At 37.9% G+C, this 26,887-nt stretch overlaps 3 protein-coding genes across 4 annotated transcripts in view; 1 reads left to right on the top strand and 2 right to left on the bottom strand.

The window, feature by feature from the left end:
• Positions 1–422: 422 nt before the first annotated feature.
• Positions 423–26,887, bottom strand: part of LOC5566583 (putative transcription factor SOX-15) — a 220,892-nt gene continuing 194,427 nt past the window's right edge. Inside the window, exon 3 of the mRNA XM_021848848.1 lies at positions 423–3,236. Coding sequence (XP_021704540.1) covers positions 1,447–3,236 — 1,790 coding nt within the window. The 3' untranslated portion in view covers positions 423–1,446. The remainder of the gene's footprint in view (positions 3,237–26,887) is intronic.
• Positions 17,056–19,279, bottom strand: LOC5566581 (basement membrane proteoglycan). Of its 2 annotated transcripts, none has more exons than XM_021848852.1 (4): positions 19,140–19,279; positions 18,569–19,088; positions 18,269–18,505; positions 17,056–18,210 (listed from the first exon to the last, which is right to left on the bottom strand). In XM_021848852.1, exons 2-4 carry the CDS (start codon positions 18,914–18,916, stop codon positions 17,761–17,763), a joined length of 1,035 nt encoding a protein of 344 aa, XP_021704544.1. In that variant the 5' UTR covers positions 18,917–19,088; positions 19,140–19,279; the 3' UTR covers positions 17,056–17,760. The 2 variants fall into 2 exon arrangements, with proteins under 2 accessions (XP_021704544.1, XP_021704543.1); XM_021848851.1 differs by having other exon boundaries at positions 18,569–19,080; positions 19,140–19,247.
• On the top strand, positions 19,394–20,697 carry LOC5566582 (basement membrane-specific heparan sulfate proteoglycan core protein). Its single transcript, XM_001650927.2, has 2 exons — positions 19,394–19,918; positions 19,979–20,697. The coding sequence occupies exons 1-2, from the start codon at positions 19,442–19,444 to the stop codon at positions 20,612–20,614; spliced, it is 1,113 nt and encodes a 370-aa protein (XP_001650977.2). The 5' UTR covers positions 19,394–19,441; the 3' UTR covers positions 20,615–20,697.

Genomic DNA, 26,887 nt, shown 5'->3' with positions numbered 1-26,887 from the left:
GGAAATTAAAATTCATGCATACATCTTTTATCTACGAACATTTACTTTACTGACAGGAATTAGTAATCACCCTGTACACCCGATTCTGTTTTTGCACGGGTTTTTTTTTACACGGCCGTGTACAAAAAGTTTCCATACATTTTTTTTCGCCAAAACCTTATTTTTGCATGAAACGTCGAGAAATGGTGTTACTTTTTTTGCACGGTACGCATCCCCCGTGCAAAAACAGAATCGGGTGTATTGCTATTTGCACTTGAGATGCAAATGTGGGGTAAACGTCCACAATATGCCGTAACACGAGACACCTAGCAACGGTTACATAATTCACCGCCACCCTAGCAAGAAAAATCAGTCTTTGACATCGCATTTCTTGTGAAAAATTTTACCGCGTTTGGTGTTCTCGCGTTTGATATTTGCATTTCAAACGCACACAGCAATACATTCTGATACGAGAAATACACATTTGTAAGATCGTATTTGCACGTAGCCACAGCGTGACATTGCGTTTGCTGGAATATGAATTCAAACGGCTGTTTTGATGTTATGAAATAAAGGTGGGCGTTGTGTCCCACGAGTTTGATTAAAGTTTTAGTACTTCAATACGCTTTTAAAGGATAAGTTCAACAATTTTTTTTCGGATTGAATGCAAACTATATAATATAATTGCACAGGGCGATTCTCGGCGATAGTTTCAAAAGTTTGGTTATGTATCGACATGAAAAATGATCAGAAAATCTCACAAAATTGCATCAAAAATAGCAAAAAACGTTTTTTAATTTTTTTTTCAATTTTCGACAGGAAAATACTTGAAAATATAAATAGAGAAGCATTTTTACACATTTCCTTTCCATTTCATTGAATAGTGAAGTATTTCTACACATTTCCACATTCTCTAAGTAAGTGTTAACAGTTTTCTTGTAGTTAAAACATTAGTAGAAGTATATACATTGGAAAACTGTTACTAGAAATGTTCTTGAGATTGAAACATCGATTGATTTAAATGACAATTGAGTCCCACAACAACTGATTAGGCTCGCATTTCTATCTAATATTAAATATTCTCCATGCTTGTCCAAACTTCGTGTTGAATCATACACTCAGGCAAATGAACAAATACAAATAAACATCTTATGAAAAACAGCCACAAGAAACCGAATTGAAATTCATAAAGTTTACCTTCAGAAATTTAAATTTGTAAACAAGAGAAAAAATCATGGCAGCCTGATATCAAACCAAGGATCTTGCGATCGATAAACCAATAAACTTTTCTATGGAAAATAATTGAAAATTTCAGAATTGACAAATACTGCGATAAATGATTAATTCACTTAAACCTGGGAAGATTACATTGGATAGCTATTGAATGAATATATCAATCTCAAATAGGCACCATTCATGAAGTCACTGTATCCATCCACACAAATCAACCCATCCTCAACCCTACTCTCAATTACTGTAGCAAGTTTTCCGGACACCGGCCAAAATGTTACTAAACTCATCGTCCTTCAGCTGTTCACTGGTCACGTAGATGTCTGTGATACCATGCGCGTTGGGCCCATGTGCCAGATGCAGCTGCTGCTGGTGCGGATGCTGCTGCTGTTGCTGTTGCTGGTGTTGATGCTGCTGTTGTGCTGCTGCCAGTTGAGAGTGTTGAAGTGGTAGTGCGTACAATGCAACTGGGGTCGTCGGTAAATGTCCACTCGGACCCGAGGCTAACATCGACCCATCGATTTTGCCACCGGAGCTAGAGTTGCTGCCCGCAGGAGACGATGAGCCCAAGGAAAGCTGTTGCTGGGATTGCTGTTGTTGTTGTTGCTGCTGTTGTTGTTGCTGTTGAGCTAGAAGGGAGGCGTTTTGCTGGTGGTAGCTGTAATAGTCTGTGGCTGGTGCATGACCGTAGATGGCACCGCTGTGATGGTACGATTCGTAACTGTTGAAGTTGTGATTGCTATCCGGATACTTAAGGTATTTGTCAAGCTCCCGCGAATCCATCTCGTCCTGACCCATCGAAGGCGATTCGTAGGTTATGCCGTAGTCTTTGTAAGCATACGAATAGGCAGGAAGGCCAGATGGGAGCGAGTTAACGCCGTAATAGCTGTTTATCTGTTCTGACGTTAGTCCTGCGCCCTGAGCGGATTGTTGCACGAGTTGGTTGGATCCTGGACTGCCACTTAGATGTGCACTACTTACAAGACCATTACTGGCTTTGTTCAGACTATTGCCACTAGAGATTGGGATGTTGTTGCTGGAGTTGCTGTTATTGCTATTGCTGTGGTTGTGATTACTACTACTGCTATTACTGTTTGTACTGAGATGTGACACATGGCTAGTGGTCAGGGTTGTTCCCAAAGTTTGGTGATCTTCGGAAGTGGCTAACGGCGGGAAGTACGTTCCTGTGACGATGTGACCCTGGTCCAGGATACTTCGGTTGGTACACATGACGTACATACCGTTCACCATAGCCGTGGTTGTCGTAGATCCTGAGTTAGGCGCTAAGTAGTTTCTTCTGTCGTGAATTCCATTAGGAAGAGCTGCTTCGTAATGGAATCGTTTCTCAGGTGTCGCGGAATGCATGTACGATGGCGTAGAGCTGTATTCTCGCTTGATTTCGCTGTCATGATCATAGCTGTTGGGAAAGGTGGCAGGAAGTTTTTGTTCGGCTTTCACGCTATTGTAACTGTCGTAAGACAATTTCTGTTTGCTCTTCAGATCATCGTAGCTATGGCTGGCATGCAGGCCATTGTAGCTTTCTTTCTCTAGTTCCAGGGGGCTCATCTCTGGCGTCGGTAGAGCTGATGAGACGTCGTCCATTTTTTGACTAATATCCACCGAGTTACCAGAAAGTTTCCTGCTCATCGCTGCAGGAACAGCTGTTGGCGGTATTGGCGAAGGACTTTGCGTCGGACTGGAATCGGGCGTGTTCAGGACGTTGTTTGCTCCGGAGTAGTAGTGCGGGTTATAACTGTACGGGCTCATTCGTTGCGAAGAATCCCCATCAAAGTTCAGTTCACTTGGGGACGAATTACTCACATTGTTGGATGGAGTGTTATTCGATCCAGCTTGATTGCCAACAGCGCCATTGCTACCGGCTGCTCCACTGCGAGCTTTCGTATGCTTCCGGCGACGTGGCCGATATTTATAGTTGGGATGCTCGGTCATGTGAATCACTCGTAGTCGCTCAGCTTCTTCGACGTACGGCCGGCGGTCCTGTGGCGTCAGGGAGCGCCACTTTTTACCTGCAATAGATAGAAGACGAAAAGTACGTCGATTAGTTTTTGATTTATAACAAAGAACCTTCCAAATGGCAGTAGCTTCCCTACAAAGTGCAAATAGAATCATAAGTACACGATAACGGAAAAGATGAATTACATCATAACACATTTCTCACATCTTTATTACAGAGCATTGCTCCACCGAATCTATCGCCTGAACAAATAAAACAACCAGACCATGCAGCTTGAAAACAAAGCAGAAAAAACTGATTTGAATATTACATGCATACATTAGCCAAAGTTATGGTCGGCAAATATGTACTCTCCATGACTGTCCGAGAGATCGAAGCGTCCGCTATCCACAGCTGTGTGTCTCTCGAGCGCTAAGGTGTAGCGAATGTGGATAGATTTTGTAATGGGTCCTATGTGGTGCGCAATCTTCCAGCAACAGAAGGAGCCCCCCGGTTTGATGGATTGCAGACACCGAGTCTCAAAGTACGACTTGAAGGGGTGAGCAATAGAAGCGAAATTTGCATGAGCGTGATCCACTTCTGACTTCGGCGGCGCGCGCCAACCAAAACGTTTGCCAAGGTAGAACCAAAACAAATTCATTCGACCTAGTTGGCAGTCGCATGTTTTGAAATTCTGTGTGGAAATGAGATTTCCAAGGTAGATTAATTAGTTTTACTCCTTGGGTCGTCCGGCCCCGCTCTTGCCACAAAGTCTACACCGGCTGCGTCAGCGGTTTCCAAACTCTTCAGACTCGCGGCCAACTTTGGATGGACGAAACAAGAATTCGTTAGGTAACCCACCAGGCATGATCTTTACTAATCCCTAAAAGGAATGTTCCTGTGATTACTTCCTTTGTTTACCAAAGATGGTCCATAGAATCAGTCGAAAATGAGACCAAAATCAACCGAAAACCTTATTTACTTATTTTTGATATGAACCAAAAAATCTCTTGGGTACATACTATTGTCTTTGAACAACCCTCTGAAACTCTCCGGAAAATGATCGCAACGTAATGAATTCGCTGTTTACAATGTTTCAAGCTATTTGTAGTTCTTCATCATTATTTCAGCTCATTGGGACTATCAGAAGCTAAGATACAGAGCCTCAACCTTAATATCAAATGCGGGAATACCAAACGCGGTGAGATTTTCCACAAGAAATGCGATGTCAAATATTAGTTTTTCTATCTAGATCAGCGGTGATTTAGATAATCGTTGCTAGGAGTCCTTCGATTGATTTGTGTTACCGCATTTGGAGGACATTTGGTCAAGATTTTTGCACCTCAAATGCAAACAGCAATATAATGAACACATAACTCTTAATCATACTAGATAATTCCGCAATTTACAGAGAAGGTGTAGCACTGAAATTTGATTAAGTTGAATAAATAAAAATGTAATAGTTCCACGTACCCCCTAGGGGTCCCGGAAACCCGGTTGAGAACCACTGGTCTACTACGAGATGGTTGCCGCGGCAGTGCTGAAATCAGCCGCATACACTTGATTTAATCCAACCAAGAAACGGCCTCGTGTGCCACCACAATACTGACTGAGATATAATTTACAGCTTCCATCCGTCCGTTCTTTTCTTGTGGTAGGTGCTGCTGCTGCTGCTAACCGGTGATGTCTACGAACAGAAAGCCAAAAGTTGCAATAATTTATGACCTTCCACTAACCAAGCCTTCGCGCTGGGAATGGTGCGAAAAAATCTGCGAAATCGCGTCTCCCATAACCACCTCCCCAATCAATAGCTGAAGCGAGTAACATCGATAAGGACCACACACCAGATGAAGTGTGATTTTTTGAGGTGGACTCTCTGTAATCTTTGGGAGATTTTGTCGTGGATGGACTTGGAATTTTGCAGGTTTGGAAACATTTGAAGTCGCGTGCTTTCTGGTGAGAAATTGTGTGAAGGTGTCAATTATGTTTCATGTATGCGATGGTTTGAAAATGATATATAGTCAACACTCCCTTAATATTGTAGAGACCTGGGAGGGAGAAACCAATACAAAATTTCTCTACGTCACAGTGAGCCGAGATTTTGCTGTCACGAACTGTCACTGTGAGCCCGGATCTTAAACAATGGACAAACATGATAAAAGCGCGTAATAAGCCTAAGCATATTTTTGCATTTCATCAAAAGTAGCAAAAATTGAATTAGAATCAATGCATGCACATTCAAAAGAAACGTCACGAGAGCACCGTTAATTCTTATTTAATGTAACGTATTGGAATGAGGCTTTTTTTTACTATTTTCATTAAAACTGAAAATTAAACGCATAGAAAACTGTGGCCCTTTTTCAATGTTTGTCCAGAAAGATCGAAGGCACACAACAATTGAAAACTAGTACTTTTCACTAAGCCTGCCTTGATTGTCGTTGGCAAACTGGAGTTATCTTGCAATTTGGAAAACAATTGTATCCAATTTCGTGTGTAGTATCGGTGCCTCCCTCCCAGGTAGAGACCATTGAGTTAGAGAGGTAAAACCAGTGCAGTTGCGATTCAAAGGACAATCGAGTTAAGGCCCAAACGCAATGATAGCGGAACGGCAACGGAATGCGGAACCGGTTCGCCAGCATGAATCACACCATCTCGACTGAGCTGACAACGAATGAAATTGGATTAACACTGAGTGGACAAGCTTGTTGTAGTTCATGCTGGCGAACCGGTTCCGCATTCCGTTGCCGTTCCGCTATCATTGCGTTTGGGCCTTTAGTCATGAAAGTCAACTTTTACTATGGTTCTTTAAGGCGAAGTAGGCCAACATTAAAATTTGTACGCGTCGTTGATGATTGTTGTTAATTCATCTCACAATTTCGAATCAAAGAAAATCAGTTGGTTTTGCACTAAAACAGCTGGAAAAGTATTAGCATACTTTATGCATGTTAGCGCGTACAGTGACTGACACAAGACTGAGTTTTATCACTTTGAAATGGCAAGCTGAAAAATCATCATTGTTGCCAAAACGAATGACGGGCTACTTAGCTTTAACAAGATATCGAGATAAAGAGTATCGAGTAAGGGTGAGTTGACTGTCCAGAAGGGCAAGATTTTGTGTAACTTTATTTCAGGAGTAGGAATGATAATGAATAGGGGAAGAGCACTAATTTTCGACCCATTCATACGATTTTGGCCTACTTTGTATGAAAATCCGAAAATGGGCACAGAATTCTTGTGGGTCGAAAATTAGTGCTTTTCCCCTAAACAGTGACATGTTCTAACTGGTTGTTGGGTATCGCATTTTTTTGGAAATATTATTTAGTATGATATATTTACGGAATCCAGAAAAACAATTTAATTATTGATTCTCAAATTATTTGAAAAAATGGGGTAAAAGATTAACAAGATCATGAGACCGGAATAATCGATCGATTAGACCTACAGTATGGTTAAGTCAAAAAACCCACAGCTTCTATTGGGCATCCGATAGAGCTGTATAACTGAAATGATCGTTAGGCCGAAACGGTCGATTGGCTAACGAACCATCCATAAATGATGTAGTATATTAGGAGGTAGAGTGGTGTCACCCCTTAGAACGAAATGTATTCAATCGCAAGGTATGAACGCCGATATTTTGGTTAAAGTGTTCTTTCTATATCCTAGCTGAATCCATTTTCATAAGGAGCAAACTATGGGAAGGGATGATTCGTTGGATGCATACTACGGTACGATTTAGAGGTGGCGCAAGCAATTTGAAGGTGAATTTTGATGTTATAAAATATGACGTTCAGTCTACCCGTAACCTTTTCGTGGTTCGTTACGGGGTAAGATCTACCCTAGTCTCATCTTGTTTTTCGGGCTAGAGTAATATGTTTTGGTAATTCAAGGATTCGCGGTACAAAGTCCTTGTTACTGGCAACAGTTTCTGAAATTGAATCTATTTTACCTAGCAGATGGTTAAAGACTCGGAGTTGGTCAGTCCCGAGACTACACTTGAAGCCATGATAACCATCATGAGTATTAACTGAACAAGAACTATTAAGTACTGGTAATTCAAGGACTCACGTGAATTCTAATTACTAAACAAATTTTCTAGCTTGACTCGGTTTTGCTGCTAGTACAAACCCCTTTTTTCTAGTATTTTTCTGGGACTAAACTAAAAGCGAAACAAGGATGGAACTAGAGTTCCGTTGCAGTTATGTTTGCTAAGGGGCACGCCTTCGCTGAGATGTAATTCTCTATGAAGGGTGTAGATAACGGGACCTTTTCATCACATTCGATTTCATCAATCTTTGAGGAATCAAAACAATAACTGTACAGAAATCGATGCTTCATTACCTATCAATGGAAATGGAGTAATGCGACATGCACTATGCCCTAAGGATACGGGTAATGCCACAATCGATCTAAATAATGGTCACAGTGGCGCATCCGAACAGAGAGAAAAAATGACGTTCAGTGGAGTCTTGATACTTGTTATTTACTGACCAATTTGAATGCTCCTAACATCAACAGATGCAATCTCAACCCCATTGAAGCGTACCTTTTAGATGCTGGAGCTTGTATGAATCACAATTTCTTTTCGTTCAGAGGTAAATTCTACAAGCAAACTTTCGGGCTCAGAATGGGCAACATATTGTCACCAATGCACACTGGTTCAGGAAGCTAATTTAGGCGGACATGAGGTTTTCGTCAAGATTTATTGATTTCAGAGCCATAGTTTATTCTGAGAATGTGTTCAGAATTTTCAGTACTACAAAATGTACGGAACAAAATTTTTTTTTTAACGGTGATCGCAAGAGTGACGCATACGCCAACTTTTTTATTTTAACGAATCGTAAGTTGGTATGTTCAGCAATGTTGTAGCAAATGATCATAGAAACAACTTTGCCGAACAAACTTTTTCTCGGTTTTGCTTCAGAGCCGAGATAATTAAGTATTTTTAATAAAAAATCGTTTTTTGCTCTTAAGTGTTTTATTTTTTAGTTTTATTGGCCTACTATGTTAAACAAAGTTTTTAAACTTATCATTTGCTACAACTTTGCTGAAAATACCAAAGTTGTATTTCTTATGGTTTTCATGTTGTTTGAGTTTTTCATCTTAAAATTAGCTATTTTGTATGCATTGTATCTCAACTATGAGCACCTCAAAAAAATATATCTTTCCACCAAATGATTTTGCAGTCTTTCAAGTACCTGTGAGCAAAATTTGGAGAAGATGATATTTTTCTATCTCGTTTAAAATCGATTCTACTAATAGACGATATGAGATAAATCCATATTTATTGAATATTCATACATATTCAACTCACAAAAGTCATGGCTACCTAAGCATATCAACCCAAAGGTAACACGTGTATTTATATAGGAATATAAAGTACATCGTTTTTCAGTTGTTTTCGATTAACTTGGAAGCTTCTACAAAAAATTCATCGTCTTTTCCTCTACCTGTATTTAATCTATTCATAAGCAAGATCACCGGATTGGAAGTCAGCATAAGCTATCGAAAAAAAATCGAAGAATAAGTGCTCTGAAGACACCAACAGGATTCAATGCAATCCCTCACTTTTATTCACACTTTCGGACTTATGAGGCCGCACTTCGCAGTTACGACCATTTGAGTTCCTACCAGCTGGAAGAAGTTCGTACAGTCTCAGCCCTAACCTTCCTTCGAGGGCTTTTCGTGGCGATCCTTTAGAATGCTGTTACACTTACTGATACGTCTACAACTATTGCACGGAAGTGGTGTTGTCCGGCATGCCGCATTACCAAAGAAAAACATGAAACGTGGAATCCATCAGAAGATTCTGGGAAAATCATGCCACAGAATTCAATAGGACTGTAAATTTTGTATATATATTTTATACGGCTTATGTTGACTTCCAAACCGGTGATCTTGCTTAGGAATAGATTAAATACAGGTACAGGAAAAGACGATGAATTTCTTGCAGAAGCTTCCAAGTTAATCGAAAAAAACTGAAAAACGATGTACTTCATATTTCTATATAAATACACGTGTTACCTTTGGTTTGATATGCTTAGGTAGCCATGACTTTTGCGAGTTGAACATGTATGAATATTCAATAAATATGGATTTATCTCATATCGTCTATTAGTAAAATCGATTTTAAACGAGATAGAAAAATATCATCTTCTCCAAATTTTGCACACAGGTACCATACCCACACAGTTACGGATCACCCACAGTGACGGATCACTTTGGCGTTCAACATCGGATAACTCGCTCAAACCATAAACGTTGACGTAAAACATATTTTTCCCATGTTATACTATTTGTCTTCTAGCATTTGTAAAGTTAAGCACAACATTCAACCGCTTAATAACGGTGTATTTGACAAATGTTTAGTTGGTACCACACAGCTATCATTATATGGTCGTTTTCTGTAAGAAGTGCCGTCAGCATTCATAAGCTCCCACAAGTGGTAAAATTCATATGTTATAGCATAAAACATGCTCGTTCGCTTCGATTTAGTGTGAATTCATCTTCAGAAAACAGTTTTCTTGATTGTTGATTTTAAATACCGAATATTAGCACTTCTAACTAGTGATCCATAATATGGACCAGGAAATGATTGTTTACCACGGTTATGGATCACTACCAAAGAATGTAGATTTTTACCATTTTAAGCATTGGATTCGACATTTTCAGACAATAGCACTAAGGATAAAACTAATACAACATCAAGGTTGGTAAATATCTTGACGGAAACCTCATGTCCGCCTAAATTAGCTTCCTGGACCAGTGTGCAATGTTACCGGAGGCTGGAAGTAGAGTTGTCAAAGGATATATTATTCCCCAGAGTTTGGAGGCGTTACGTGGATGACATTTTTGCTGTTTTAAAAAAAGTGTACCTGCAGCAAACACTCGACATGCTCAATTCCCGACACAGAACAATAAAGTTTACGGTAGAGAAAGAAACCCAGGGCCGGCTCCCATTTTCGGATTGATTAGTCTCCAAAACAACAGGCAATCAACTAAAGTTTGCTATTTACCGAAAACCTACGTCAAAAGTTCGGTACATCGCATTGGATAAAAACCATTACGGGGCCCAAAAATAAGCAGCATTCTATTCTATGCCCCATTGACTCTTCAATAAACCGATGGAAAGTAGGATTTTGTGGCAGAACAGAAAAGAATTTACGAAACTGCCGATAAGAATGGATATGGTAAAGATTTCTTTGGAAAAATTCTCCAAAAACTTGAAAGAAAAAAGCATAGAAAGATTGTCACAACCCTTCAACCTGATAAAGAAGAAACAAAAAGGATAAGTCTTCCATTTTACCCCCAAGTGACAAACCCGGTTCAGGCGGCTTTGAAACACCGTGGCGTAGGTATAAAAGCGGCAACACACTGAAGGATTATTTTTGCAACTTAAAGAATAAGGTTCCTGCAGATGAAAAATCCGGAATATATGAAATCCATATCAAAATTGCCCTGCCATGTGTATCGGCCACACTCGCCGTAAGTTCAGAGTTCGCCTGAGAGCTGTACTTACACAGGGAACCAACAGACGCTACACAGGATAAGTAGCATCTTCAATGTGCTCTCATTATTTTAACAAACAATAACGGCGCCGACTGCATCCGAAAGCAGGCCAATTTTGGGATGGGAGTTGTTGACGTGTTACTTGCTTTATGGAAGCAGAGGAGTCCTTTACACTTCCACAAATAAATACTGGGAGTTTGCATATGGGATTCGTTTTGGTAAACGATATAGATATAGTTTGTAATGAATACGAGAGCATATACGCGGATGACGGATACCGATATTGCGGTTATTACGCAAACCAGACACGATCCTGATTTTTTCACTCGTCCACACAGGAGCATGCAACAGATTCAACGGATCAAACACTACTCCAGGATTGTCATTTTTTTATGTAGAACAGAAAAAGTTGAGACAGTTGTCAGAAGAAACAGCCATCAAGTCACATGTGGGTTAATCTGGATGTAAAAAAGTGAAGTTAAACGGGCCACATTTTTAATAATTCAGAAAAAATATAGTGAAATACAACTTATGTCTAGAATTTCTAACACGAATGTATCATAGAACTAAATTTTATCCGCTACCTAGGGAAGACTTGGGAGACTTGACCTCTTGTTTTTTCACTGCGGCTGTAACTCTACAGGGGTATCATAATTTGAAGAGTTTTCTGTACAGTTGAGAATCTTATCATGTTTTGCGAGCTTATACATTACGGGGTTGTCCATTAACTACGTAATACATTTTTTGTGGGTTTTTACAAACCCCTGTCTCCCTATGATAAGATTTTTTGTAGGAAACTTCGAAACAATTTGAATGGTGCGTAAGAAGTGTAAAATCACCTCGCTTCATAACCCCTTACTTAAATAATGGACGACCCATATTCTGGGGTAACAGTGATCAGTGTTTGGGATATTTATTAAAAATTTCTGAGTAAAGTGCAAATATTGAAAGTTTTATATTTTTAAAACAAGTAGTGGCACCCATCACTCGTGACTTTATATTTTATTTTGTTTCTTGAAAGCATTTAAACAATGATGAGTGATTTTGAAAATGCCGTTACTTACTAAAATCATGGGTCGTGGCCTAAAGGTAGACATATTGTTTTCAAAGAAATTCTGCATTCTTCATTCTTCAAAATTAAAAATACAACGGAATGTGAGACATAAATCTTTTTATATTTCTTTAAAGCTTTGTTTGAAAATGAATACGTTGTTTCATATTTTTAAAACAAGTACAAGTAGGTGTCGTGAGTTGTGCACCTCGATCCGCTTGCTGCCGTGTATTTTCCGTCGAATTCTATTGTATTTCGCGGTCTTTCGCCACTGAACTTGATGCATTTCACCGTAATTTTACAAGAACAAGTTTAAAACGAAAAATTATCGTCGTAGAGCATATAATATCTGCAATTTGTTTCGTTCACATCGGAAGCGTTCTGTTTCACCGTACCTGCTACCAGCTGCAAACGTAGACGTCATTTTTTTCCATCTTTGCGTTTCATCATCAACAATCAAGGATTTCGCCACCTAGTTTTGAAGCTGAGAAACATCAGTCGTGTCGATAGGGTTCAAAAATCCAAAATGTACACTCATTGCAACGTTTGTGAAATTGATTTCTGTTCAGAAGATGTGGTAGTCGCTTGCGAAGGGCTATGTGATGATCGTCGTCAATTTCATGCAAAATGCGTTGGTCTTTCATACGACGAAGGATGTGCATGCCTACAAGCTAATATATTTTGGATGTGTGTCTGCTGTAGAGATTTGATCGAGAAAGGTCGTTTTCGCAATGCAATCAAGAAGGAAACTAACTACGCCACACAGGAAGAGCTTGACTGTTTGAAGGTAGACATTGAACGCATCAGTACAATCATTTCTCAAATGACATCAAATTGTTCAGCCGAGCCAAGTACATCCAAGGAGCGTCGAATGGAATCTGAACGTTTTGTAGAAGAACACAATTCTCCTTTGTCGTCTACGAAAATATCTGCCACTGATCACATTGTCGATAACCGAGATGATGATGAAATTCAGTTGTATATTTCCAATATTGCCAATGATGTCACAGAGCAAGAAGTAAAAGCAATGGTTTGTAAATCGATAGGAGTCAGTGATGTTCGATCTATCAAACCTCTTGTGCCAGCATGGAAGTATACTTCAACACTGGATTACGTCTCTTTCAAAATTGTCGTAGATGCACATTTCCGCAAAGCTGCATTGGAATGTTCGAATTGGCCAGTTGGAGTGCGATGCCGTGAATTCAGGAGCCTTTCTCAAACGCCATGGAGGCCATCGAATCGAGACGCTCGACAGACGACATAGTTTAAAATCGATGAGTGTGAATTTTCATTTTACGTTTATCAGTTTTGTAGCTTGATGTCATCGTTGTGTTAGATTTGTGAGAATTTGTTGAATGTTTATTGTATCATACATATTTTTAAGAATCAGTCTGTGCGGCAAACGCCGAAGATGATGAAATAAATAAACACCTATCGCTCGTGACTATTTACTGCATTTTGTTTTCTGGAAGTTTAAAGAATGTTTAAAAAAATTTTAAGTGATATTTTTTTTATTTTGCTTATAATCACCACATTGACATTGATCATTCATGAAAACAACTCTCGATTACTTTTTCAAATCGACGTAGGTAACTTTCATATGGTTTTGAAAAAGGTAATTAAGGAGAATTACAACCTGCTTTAAAATGAATCCTCTTTCTAACATTTTTTTACCGTGTACATCGCTTAAATTTTGCATGCAATCAGCGTGCTTTAAAACACTAGGTAGTTCCTATTGTTTCCCATAAAAATTGTATGACAAAATGATAAGCCGTTTCATTTAGTAACTTACAACGTTTTTGTACCAGTGTAAAATCGACTCAAGCAAGTTTTGTATTGATTCGTGGTTAAGTCACTTGGTCTCTCAATATGACGGAGCGGAGAAAGTAATGGTTAGGTTGCGAAAGTTGAAAATCTTACTTTCGCCGTTTTGTAAATCCAGAAATTGAACGTTCTAAAAATAAAAAATCGTGTTGGTTTAGAGCGGAACGAGTAGAATTTCGTCTGCGAAACACGTAGGATTGATAAAGTAAGTATGTTAACTTTTCTGACTTGAGTCTGTTTGAATAAGTTTTCGAGCATTACTTACTAAACCATGATCCCTGAAGCAAAATATGGAGGCCAAACTCTTAAAAGTCAATTATTTTTTTTAGTTATTTTGAAATTAAAAAACTCCTTGAATTGTGGAATATACCTTCTCTCCTTCTCCTTCTTCTTCTTTTTCATCATCTTCTTCTTTTTAGCATTACGCCTCCACTGAGACAGAGTTTGCTTCTCAGCTTAGTGTTCTTTTGAGCACAGTTATTAACTTCCTCTACCAGCAGCTTAATTTTTTTTTACCATAATCCAAATTTTTAATCTTAATCTAAATAATCTTATTTTTTTTACCATATCCAAATCGCTATTACTCTTTTGTTTCTCAATATGTTTGCACCATTTCTTCAAACTCTTCTGAATCTGTGTCGAAATTGATCATTGATTGCGATGTTCCTTGGGGAACCGATATTCCCTATATAAAATTTCTTTGACCGCCATTTTCTGTTTAGTCAATTCATGAAAAAAAAAGTCGAAAACGGTTACAACAAATCGCTTTATTTTTTACAACAGACTCTCAGCAAAGTATTGTTTCGAAAAGTAAATAATCTAGCACTAAGAAAAAAAATGTAGCCTAAGAATCTAAGACATTAAAGTGTATTACAGCTACACGTCGGTCCCCCAAAGAATTTTGGAATATCTACGGATCCAGATGACCAATGATTAATATCAACACAGATTCTTAAAGTAGAAACGTTTTTTTGAGAATTTGTGAAAAAATGTATAAATATTGGAAAATTGAAAAGTTATCACGATTTTTTGTTGTAAAAAAATGATGCCGCTAGTACAAGAGTTAACTGAGAGCTTTCTTTGTTGACATTTTAGCATTCGTTCATCGTGTTGCAGGAAGGAAATTTCCTTTACGGAAAAATTCTGGACCGACCTAGAATCAAACCCAGACACCTTCAGCATGGCTTTGGTTCATGGCCGCGGGCTCTAACCACTAGGCTAAGAAAGAAATTCAGTATTCTTTATAAAAAATTGTAAATTATGCCCTGACAGAGAGGAGACAGCTGGCTTTGATTGCGAGCTTCCAAAAGTCAAGGGAACCTGTCATCAACTGTCACTGGAAAACCAACACATTCGGAGAGCAGAACGTGAAAGAGCGTAAAAATTCAAGTAAACGTAATTAAAATTTCTAGGTGTTTTTCGATGATTTCACATTTTAAAAGAAGAATAACTAGCTATAGTTGTATTTTGACGAACTGCTATTGATATTTTTGTATTCATATCCTTTTTAATAGTGAACAACATTAAGTAAATATGATTTTGACCAAAATAAGTTCATCTGACCGTTGTGCATTACCCAAGATTTGAAAAAAGAATTCAAAGAAGGCTAAAAACATGCCAGCTATCAGTGAGCTGTCTCCTCTCTCTCAGAATATGCCCAACTGAACAAAGAGTTTTGCAACAAATTCGTTTTCGACGATGTAATTTTAAGTTACAATTGCATTTCCCTTGCTCATGCCGTTTTTAGAACTCGTGTGAGACATGATCGTGTCAATAATAATCATTAAAATCATTGTTTTCAAAAGTTGAAAAATGTACACAACTTAACTTTCGCAAAATCTTAATTTTGATTAGCTCATGAATAGAAAGAAGAGAAGCATTGAATATATTCCAACGATAAATGTTGAGTTGAACTTCTTCCTAGAAGAGAGATTCCGACAAATGTTTCACCGCTGATCAATCCAAATTCAGTTTTTTCAACTAGAGTAGGTGTACTAGTTATGGACATAATGGTTCCCTATTTCGCCATACGTAATTACTTCCATGTCTTCAAATTTTGAAAAATGTTGTGTGTTGTTGTAGTTAGATTTAGGATAGATCTTTATGTTAAAACGTTTAAAATGATTTAAAATGTGAATGTAAGGAAATTGTACATATGGCCAAATAGGGAACCACTATGGCCATAACTGGTACACTTTCCCTACAAGCGTTTAAAAAAGTTAGGTGACACTAAGCATGGGACAATTTACTCACTCACCCGAACGCTACCGATGAAAAATAACAAAATATCTGCTGGCACTGAATGTTCAGTGATAGCCAAAACGTTACTAAAGTGAGCGTAATCCCGACGAATTGCAAGTGAATGGGATAAACCGAAGTGATTGACTCACGGAGTGGAGAGAGAACCAATCTGCTCTTAACTGGGAGATACGAAAGAACGGTTTCAATTCAATCACTGAATGTATGGATTTCGCGCAAAAGCAACTGAATCATTCCGCCTTATGTATTTCCAGTCAGTGAGCGCTTATCAGCACTCAAACACGAATGCCACTCGAGCGGAATCGGAATGTCAATGTTCATTTGCTACTGCAATCGGATGCTTTCGGCACACGGAGTCGGTAGGGAATCATTGCCGCCTTGTCGCTCGGGAAAGAAGTAGAAAGCGCATTGGAAAATGAAACACTCGGCTTGGTCAGAGAAACGGCAAAATCTAGTGAGTGTTTCCCATGCTTGTATGACACTTGATCCGCTTTTGAGCCCATGTACTATTCTACCGTGAATCGCAAATCAGTCCAATCTGTATTTTCGACGAAATTAAGTTTAGTACAGTTTTTAACACATTTTCAGAATATCTTTCAACTGCTTTAATGAAACAACATGATATGTTCAGAAAAAAAAAACACCAAATCCAATTGTTCCAGAACAGAAAGTACCGTTTTGATTCATATTACGGACACTTAAGGACTTAGTGAAGTATAACCCAGCATAGAGTATACAAAATAAATCATTCTGTATGATTCCTTTGCGCTATCGAGCGTAGGAAGCCCTTATCTTTCGAATGGTGGGTGAAGAATACGTTTCCACAACTTGAATAATTTTAAATAAATCAAAATGTGTGGCCTTCTCATGATTCTTATTCCGGACGCTTCCTCACTTTTGTCTCATATTCCGGACACTTTTAATCGAATTCCGGACAGCTCATGATAGTCATTAATGGAACAGTCATATCATGAATTGAAATCGTCAAACCACTAATTTAAAAGAGACATCTAAGGTAGTTGGGCATTATACATTTTCGAAGATATTTTTGGAAAAAGCTTACTAAAACGAGCTTCGAAATTGAGAACTTTTCAACGGCAAAAATTGAAACATTTCGTGTGAAATGTTTCCCATACAAAGTAGAGTGTCCGGAATTTGAAGCTGTCCGTAATATGAATCAAAACGGTAATCGCAGATCGGTCGCACCACGGATATCCACACAATGTAACCCAAAAAAGAATAATCTTTTGGCTATATTTACATTTGACAAAGGTTTTATTAGAGCATGTTCCAATCTCCTGGATTTTTTTGATGTTTTGCATGGAAACTTCACAGCCTAGATACTACAGATGGGATGGACTTGCTATTCACGATAATATTGTAAGAGTAACTGATATCGAAAAAATGTAATACAATTTAGTTATTATTCAATTTTAGGTGCATGCAAAAAAAAACATTGCCTTTGATCTAAACGATGTTTCCAAAAAAGTTACTGAAAATGAAAAGAACTGAGAGAAACAAATATTGTTAATCAGTATTAAATTATACAAAGAGATGAATTTTATAGAACAATACATTTCGATTTTTTAATTTTATTTCTCAAAAATGTTGAAGTCGAGGGTGGTCAAATGCTACGATTCATCCCATCTTGTAGTATATCACAATTTCATTATACACACTTAAAATTTTTCATGAGCTCGGCTGTGCGAATCTCGGTTATCCAATTTCAACCGAAACTCAGGTTACAAATTGTCCGGTTGCTGAGAAACGAGGCACGGTTTACTGATACCTACTCGGCTTTTATTTCCCAGTCAATTAGTTTGTGGACTACTCGGCTGTGCGAATCTCGGCATTTTAAATTAAGTGTGTATAATTGGAATAACGAAGCAAAATCGATACATAGCAAATCTAATACGGTGGATTATGAACTTTCAGCTTCCAAATCCTCCTAACGCTCTTAGACATAATAATAATTTCGCATCGTCGTCGTGGTGGACACCTTGTAGTACTCCTCCCGTTGCCACTCCCAAGGCATGCAGGCTCCAGTTCTGACGAATCGCATCACCCGGTGATACCCAAAATCACATAGCTCGCACGAAGTTCCTCGATATCCATGGGGACACCGGCACTCCTCTATTCGAGTAACTTTACCCAGTCCGTGATATCCAAGCTGCGTCGAGGCATCCATCACTATCGGTGCCTCACTGGGTGCGAAGCTTCCTTTTGAGGGATACATCCTAATCAGAAAGACATCGATGTATGCCAATACGGTCATGACGTCATCACGAGTAGGCCGTCTCCCGTCCGGTTTCCGAAAATTGACCTCGTGAAATCGGAACATCAATTGGTTGGTCTGATTGACGAGCAGTGGTGGTTTGTGGAAGAAGAGCAACGTTGTGTTGTAACCCTGAAAGTAGTTCTCTTGTTGGTATTGTTTTAATGAAAATAGATATTTGAAAGGCAACTTGCAAGATGACGTCCGGTTCGTCCCTGGAATAGGAGGAGTTATCTAATAGAATCTGATACCGGAACTGCTCGCCATATGATCCTACTTGATCCCTAGTGAATCTGAATGGAAGGAAGTAGTATGGTGTGACATTTTTGGGAACGTCCTTGAACTCATCGAAAATCTTGGTATTCAACGTCTGCGTATCCGAAATCGTAGCATACTTCATTTTCCAGTCGTTCATCGCCATTGTGTACTGTAAATTGCACATCGGATTACAGTTATGTACGAATGAAAAAGGAACAAACGCTCATCTTACATTCCAGCGGTAGAGGTCGACTGCGTGACAAAGCGTAGAAACTCCAGAACAGAAGCATTTGATGCACATCTTCTTCCTGCCAACTTCGTTGAAGAAACCATCCTTGCAAACATTTCCGATGACCTTGACAGCTGTTGGCGTAGTCTCAATAGTCACATTGAGCTGTCGTGCCACACAGGAATAATTCCCACTGTCAATTAATCGCATCCGACAGCTCAATTGTCCAATGCCGTCCTCAGAAATCCAGTCACAATAAGCTTCCGGTTGCTTTCCGTATACCTTCCATTCGATAATCGGAGTCGGGACACCGCTAGCTCGACAGGTTAAGTTCATCAGGTCGCCTACCATCACAGTTACATTCAACGGAGGAACTTCCAAGAAACTCGCCGGTGTACATCCTTCCTCATCCGATCCGTCGATGCAGTGTCGGAAATGATCACATCGGAAGGTTTGCGACACGGACCATCCATTCCGGCAGCGAAACGGCCGATAACGAATCGGAGTTCTGTCAACTATAATGCTAGCGATTGAGGGTGGTGAAATTGATTGAACAATTAACTAAAGGATGTACCTGCATGAACAGTCACCAAAGTCCAGAACATCACTGGCAAAATCAGTAGAGCTAATTTATTCAGAGTAATCATTATGATTCACTTAACGGAGCGTCACTAGCTCATCGAGCACGCGATTTCATTTCACTTATCAAATGTATACAAATGCAATGTTTGTTTTTGCGTACCGTTCGAATCTCCTCATTGAGAGCAATCACCAAGCGCTTCGGGTCAACCAAAGGTTATCTAGCAACAAAGTAGATGAGACGATTGATCCGTTCTCAGTCACAAACGATTGATCGTTCCCCATCAATAGATCAAGATGTTCGTGGGTGCGCGTTTTTTGAAAAATTTTGTTCTCGTTTTATTTCTTGGATATTCCTTTGCATTGGAGTTGCAATCTGCAGAAACGACCAGTCCATTGCACATAACTACATTTGTGACGCCCGGAAAGCGTCTTAAACTACACGTAGGGAACGTCGATTACCCAACAATTCGCTGGAAGTTCAATGGAACGTTCGTATCGAAAAAATGTGAAGTTCAGAGTAGTCCAAAAAGTAGCACCCTAATATGTACTGACATGGATTGTTCAAACGAAGGATTTTATGAATGCCAAGGAATCACACAGGAAGGGCATAGTGAAGCATTGCTAGCAGTTTACGTAAAAATGGTAGAATGCGAAAAATCTGCCAAACAGGAAGCAGAACCCGCAGAACGCGTCATGAGAATCAGAGAACAATGTTTTTGCTCCGGAATCACAGACAAATGTGAAATGGCGGATAATCTTTTCAGACGCAAGGTAGGACAAAGGTCTCCTTCATAAAGATTTGATAACTTCAAATACCCTTTTGTTTTTCAGATTGTAACTAGTCTTCTGGACAGTAATGTTGTACCTTCAAAGTGGTCTAATGACAAAAAATCACTAAAATATTACTCTCTGCCCGTGCAGATGAAAGGAAATCTGCTCATGTCTTATGGAGGATTTCTAGATATTCCAGCAACGGATCACGAAGGCGTTGATAACCCAGACGTAGTACTTCAAGGCAGCGAACAGACACTCGTTTACTATCATAATCGAGATTCGGAGATCAGTGGAGAGCTGAATCGAAAACGTATTCCAATGACTGAACAGGAGTGGCGTCACCTAGATGGAAGTCATGTTTCCAGAAATACATTCATGACTGTATTGTCGAGGGTGAAGGAGTTTTACGTAAAGAGCAACGCTACTGGTGGACTAGAATCACTTGACATCGTTTTGGATAGTGCCGATTACAAAGATCATGGATTGGGTAAAGTCACAACAGTAGAAAAATGTGCGTGCCACGTTGGATACGATGGCCTATCGTGTGAAAAATGCTCTAAAAAATTCATTCGACGGCATGCTATTGGGCTACAGGGAGTATGTGTTTCCTTCAAAGAAACGTGGGATAAGTATAAAAGAATAATTGCAATGCAAAAGAATAACGATTTGTACAATAATCGTCTGAGAGTTTAGTTGGTATTAAAAGGATAACTGTCTATGAATAATATCCAATAAAATAATTCGAAACAAGCAATAAATTGGTATAAATATTTTCCGGTACTAAATGTGTTTTTCAGTGCTTTTATATTTCATTGCTAAACTGTTCATACCCCTTCGTTTGATGCTTATTTCTATGGCTGCTTTTAGTTAATACAACTGTTATTTTCATAGAAAGAAATGAACAAATTATTCCGTAAATTTACATTGCTATTCTTATTTTTTTCCTATTTTTATTTTTTCTAAAGCATTTAACATTATTTTATTATACCTAAGTGTTATGTGTTAGAAAACACTATTATCCTAATTATGGTAAACTAAATGTATCTTTTATTAACATTTTGTTAACAACATTTTGTTTTCCGTAGCAGTTCATAATTTTTACAGATGAGTTTATTTCACCTGCTTATAAGAGCAAAAAACACTTTTTGAATAAACTTAACCTGAATATATAATACATTAATCTTGGCAATAGAAGATTACAACGTTTTTGTCTAAGAATAATAATGATTGTATTTTACATTTGTTCCAATGTTTCAACATTGGCTATTCTATGTACTATACCAGGGAAGGAGTTTCAGAATAATTTTCAAACTTTTATTTTAAATTCTCTGCAGAGCTTTCTTCCTGGTGTTACATCAGCTAGTCCATATTGGTACAGCATACAACATGGCTGGCCTGAAAATTTGTTTGAAGATCGAAAGCAACATATTATACAGTGAATCCACAATTAAGAATCACCCACAATTTATGAATCAGCTGCCTTTAAAGGACAAAATAACAGTAAAAAATAGCACAAAACATCACGGAAACATTTTCGCTTATAATTTATTTTGAGTAAAATTGTTTACGTGATGTTTTGTGTTGATTTTTGTTGTTATTTTGTCATTTAAAGTCAGCTGATTCATAAATTGTGGACGATTCTTAATTGTGGATCCACTGTACCATTCATTTACGTTGCCCACCTCCTTCATCCCCGCTACACAAGTCAACCATTTCAGCAAACCCATCAGCCAATCGATTGCCATTGCAGCGGCATGTAATTGATGATTAATTACCGCCATTGTTTCACACCACCCTTCGATCTTTTGTTTCATTTGGGTCTGCCTGTCACACTCTTTCACGCTCTCCTCGTTCAACGATGGCGAGCGCCACTCAGCTGTCGGGTATTGTGAGATTGTCATCATATCTACTGTTGGTCAGCCAGCGCTAAATTTAGCAGTAGCACGTGACTCGATGTTAAGTAGCATAAGTAGCACAGCGACATACATACGTGGAACCGCACCAATCAATGACTCACCTCATCAGTATTACACTTTCTTTAGGAGTTTTCAAGTCGTTTTGATATTGTTGGGGGATTGAGAAAAAGCTGACAACTGAAGAGAGAAAATTGACCACCCACATGTACAAAAATGCCGTAGCAACAATAATAGTTGATTGATTTTAATCAGGAATACTATTTTGATTCATAATACGGAAACTTAACTGCCGTGTATCGCAAGTTAGTCCCATCTGTAAGAAATAATCATTGAGAAAATTTCAGTTAATGTTGTAAACCCTATGAAGTTTTAACGATATTTTCCGGTGTTGAATTTAAGGCGCAAGTGAGATTCAAAATATCACGCGCAAGAAAGCAATCTGGTTTTGCGAGTGTGTTTCTGTGTTCACAGCGATGGTTCACTGCACAAAAATCTTCCTTTCTCTTTCACTCTTACATAAACAAAAAGGTCAGTAAACGTCAAAAACCCATGTAAAATCAAAACCATGCAGAGCCCTATACTGCCGTTCTACGCATATTTGTCCCGCGGTCCATAAGGTACACATGGAACATGGGACAAGTAGGCGTAGAAGGGCAGTATAGATCTTTTTGCAAAATAGCAACACATAAATGACGTTTCCAAAACAAAAAAGAAAAAAACGTATGAAAAAAGGGGGTGGGACATTTCGCATAAGGAGGTTTGGCATAATGGACATTTGGCATCCCAAGGAGAAAAAAATAACTCGCAATAACTTATGCATACCATATTTTGGTATCATACCATAATTAGGTATTGTTCATTTGTCAATACCTAATTTTGGTATTATAATGGTATTTGAAAAAAAATCTTTAAAACAATTAAAAATACTTCATTTTGGTATTCGATAGGTATTGAGGGCTGCTGGAGGTATTGAACTATTATTGAAAAAAAAAATCACTTTTATATGAAAATCCATCACGAATTATTTAGGTATTACAATACCTAATCTAATTACCAGCTTGGTATTTGTAGAATATGCAGAAGGTATTATCTGAGGTATTTTACCTCTTATGCAGGGCTCATTCATACCTCATTCAGGTTGTAAGTATTGGAAATTATCTGGTATGGAATACCTCAATTTGATATTCACTAGTTATTTCCTCCTGGCTCGGAATAATGGACATTTTGCATAATTAATGCAAAACGTCCATTTTGTCAAACGTCCTTATGCGAAAGGTCTTTATGCGAAACGTCTTTATGAGAAATGGGTCAACCCCATGGAAATAACATCAATATCAACACTGTTATCATTTCGTAAAATGATCAATTGCCATGAACAGACGCCCAAAGCAAGAGTTCTTGCGTATGCGTGAAATATTCACACTAACTTCTTTCTTAGCCCCTCTACCAGCAGCTTAATTTTTTACCGCAATAAAAATATTCAACCTCGATAACTTTTTTCTTTTTCGATATTTTTGCACTATTTTTTCACAAAATCCTTAAAAAAAACTCTTCTAGATGGAGAATCTGTGTAAGTATTGAATATTGGTTAACTGGATCCTGAGATATCCCGAAATTTCTTGGGGGACCGACGCATACCCATAACCCACGTAAATATCTCAGGCTTTATCGTATTGAGATATTCACTCTTCGAAACAATACATTAATGAGAGTATATTGTGAAAAAATGAAGCAATTTGACGCAGTCGTCTTTGAGTAATCGGCATACGTGTGTCTACCACGGTACTACGCTGGTCAAACAAAGATCTTGGAAACTTCAAAAAACATCATAACGTAATTTTAAGATATCTTCTAGAATACTTAACCGATTTTCATGGTTTTTTCAAAGTAGCTCCTTATCACCTAGAATTGTATAGCCCACTGTGGAACATTGGAATATCTTTAAAACCAGATCACCAATGACACGTAACAACATAGATTCTTAATCTAGAAGAGGTTTTTGAGAACATGTGAAAAAATGATGCAAAAATATCGAGATACAAAAAAAAGTTATCGAGGTTTGAATATTTTTATTGCGGTAAAAAAAGAAGCTGCCAGTAAAGAGGTTAAGGTCTAAATAAAAATGTCAAAACTGAAAAAGCAGATAAAATCGATAGATCACAAAAAATAAAAACACACAGCTAGCTATTTTATTTTTAAAATGAAAAGGCTGTGTGTTTTAATTTTTCGATTTGTTGATTTCAAGCCCGAAAACTGCTTTTGCGTTTTAGACATTTGCTCCATTTTAACTTGTGCCTTAAGATTATTAAACCATTGGCCATTGTTATGAAAAACGATGCAGATATTTGTAATCAAACGGACATGTAATTACAGTTATTGACGGAACAATTCGACTTGATAGTTTTCCTCAACTTTACTGAAAAATCGTGTTATCGTGTTATCTCGGCTTAAGCCCACTTAACCCACATAAATATCTCAAGTTACAGAATTTTTCGATTCGAAGTTCTGTTATACGTTGTTTAAGACAACACAATTTCTGAGTCGGTTGTGAAAAAATGAAGCAACCGTATTAAGATCTGGAAAACTTAAAAATACATGTAATTCACAGATTTCTTGGAGAAAACAAAACTGGTTTGTACACGGTGTACAATATTGAGAAGGTTCCGAAAACTGACAGCTACTCAACGTATCGAACACATTTTTAAAAAATCATAAAAAAAAATCATAAATTTTGCGTAGATTTCAAAAACGTCCGATCATAATCTATTCGTGATCAAACGTCAACATCCCACAGCAGAGTCGCTAGTGTTTGGAGGTGATGTTTTCTTCCAAAATGCGAAATTATCACGTCCAACTTAGTTCTAATACCCTCCGTTATATGAAAGCTGGAGGCGCTCCGATCGTCGCAAGTTTCTCGTCTAACGAATAGTTAAATCGTCAATACGAATAGTTAAATCGAATATAATATAAATACAGTAAAATCAGCTCTTATTACGCGAAAATGTAGAAATAAACAAAGCCGTACTGCATTAATTTGATATTTCTCCTTATAACCCTCATAGCTCCTTATAGCCCCTATTTTCATGTTATTGACAAATTCACTAAAACAAAATGTCGGACAAAGAAATTGTTGTTGTTGTTCCCCTAAGGAATATCTGAATATCTTATAAACCGGATGACCAATAATCAATAGTGACAATAGAAAAATATCAAAAAACAAAAAAAAAAACGCAGTTTGAATATTTTAATAGTAAAAAATTGAGCTGCTGGTAGAGGGGTTAATCAGAGATGCTGAAATGATCAGTTATATCATTGTATTTAGCTAAAACTAAAGATTTTGTATAGCTTCTCTGACACTAAAATAATAGTTGATAAATCGATATAATCGCTTTTTAATTTTAAGTATCGATGAACATTTCACTTCAATGACTCTCAACTCACACTTATTTTCGATCCAATGGGAAGTCACACTTCTAGACTCGTTTTGACTCTTTTTTCTATACAAGCAACCTACTCTAAATTTTCTTTCTTTTCGACTAGCTAACTCTTTATACTCTTCAAACTGATTCTGGCCTTAATTTGTACTTCCCATCAACTCGATCTCAACTTCATCTTGCTTCAATTTCGACAAACTTACTCTCGACACATTCTGAACTTTGCTCATTCTTACTAAGTTGATGATTTCCATTTTTTTTAATTCTTTATTAGTATCATTTCAAACATTACATTCTTATACCTAAGTGTTCTGTGTTAGACAACACTATCATACTAATTTGATAAAACAAATTTAAGATTTTATTAACATTTTACATTTACATATTACATTTCATTTGCCGTAGCAGTTCAGATTTTTTACAGCAGGTGAGTTGATTACACCTGCTTATAAGAGAAAAAAAAAACACGTTTATAATTTAATTAACCTAACTTAACCTAAATATATAACGCATTAATCGTGGCATTAGAAGATTGTAACGATTTTTGGCTGAAATTATTAAGTGTTTTATTTGACATCTGTTCCAATGTTTCAACATTGCATATTCTATGGTACTCTTTGGTACTATACCAGAGAGGAAGCTTTTAGAATCATTTTCAAAATTTAATTTTCAATTCTCTGCAGAGCTTTCTTCCTGGTACTACAACAGCTAGTCCATATTGGTACAGCATATACACTTTAATCAGAATGCTGATCTCAGCTGTGCAAATCTCGGTTAAAGTTCCTTTTTCTGACAGATGAAATGACGTTTGATGTCAGCGGCACCCACAGGTGCTGCTTTAAATAAACTCGATTTTTTGCTGGAATATCAGCTAAATCCAAGTTGCTGACCGTTCGGTTGTGCGGATCTCGAAAAAAAAGTGACAATTTGCCGAGCTCAACTGAGTGTGTACAACATGGCTGGCCTGAAAATTTGTTTGTGAATCAAGAGCTTGTCTTCAAGACAAAATTTTGATTTTCTGTTAATAAGTTTTATATATTTGTTACATTTGGCTTAAATATCCTCAACGTGATTTTTGCAAGTTAAATTGTTATCTAGCATAAGCCCTAGATACTTAACTTCATCTAACCAAATTCCTCTCATCGTAACAACATCCCAAGTAACACACATGTCACCGAAGAGTCACGGCAGCGCAGGTTTTTTGTTGCACAGAAGTCACTGTGACTTAATTTTAAGTCATAACTATATTTCTAGTCACAGTGACTTCTGCGCAACAAAAAACCTGCGCTGCCGTGACTCTTCGGTGACATGTGTGTTACTTGGGATGTCTACGTGAAGGATTCAAATAAAGAACTTTTGGTTTATGTGGGAATATTATTAGTTGAGTTTTGGAAGCATTAGGAGAAATATTCCATTCGCAAGTATGAAGAATGCAAATTTTCTGTGCAATCTACTACAGATGACACGCAAGCTTTGTCCTTTAGCGGAAAGGCCAGTGTCATCCGCAAACAAAGATTTTTGACATCCCTGAGATAACTCAGGTAAGCCAATTGTGAAAATATTGTATAATATTGGTCCCAAAATGCTGCCTTGAGGAACACCAGCTCTTACAGGAA

This window comes from Aedes aegypti, chromosome 3 (assembly GCF_002204515.2).
Source record: "Aedes aegypti strain LVP_AGWG chromosome 3, AaegL5.0 Primary Assembly, whole genome shotgun sequence".
Lineage (NCBI taxonomy): Eukaryota > Metazoa > Arthropoda > Insecta > Diptera > Culicidae > Aedes > Aedes aegypti.
Note: the sequence above shows the minus strand (reverse complement) of the source record. Positions and strands in the feature narration are given on the sequence as shown.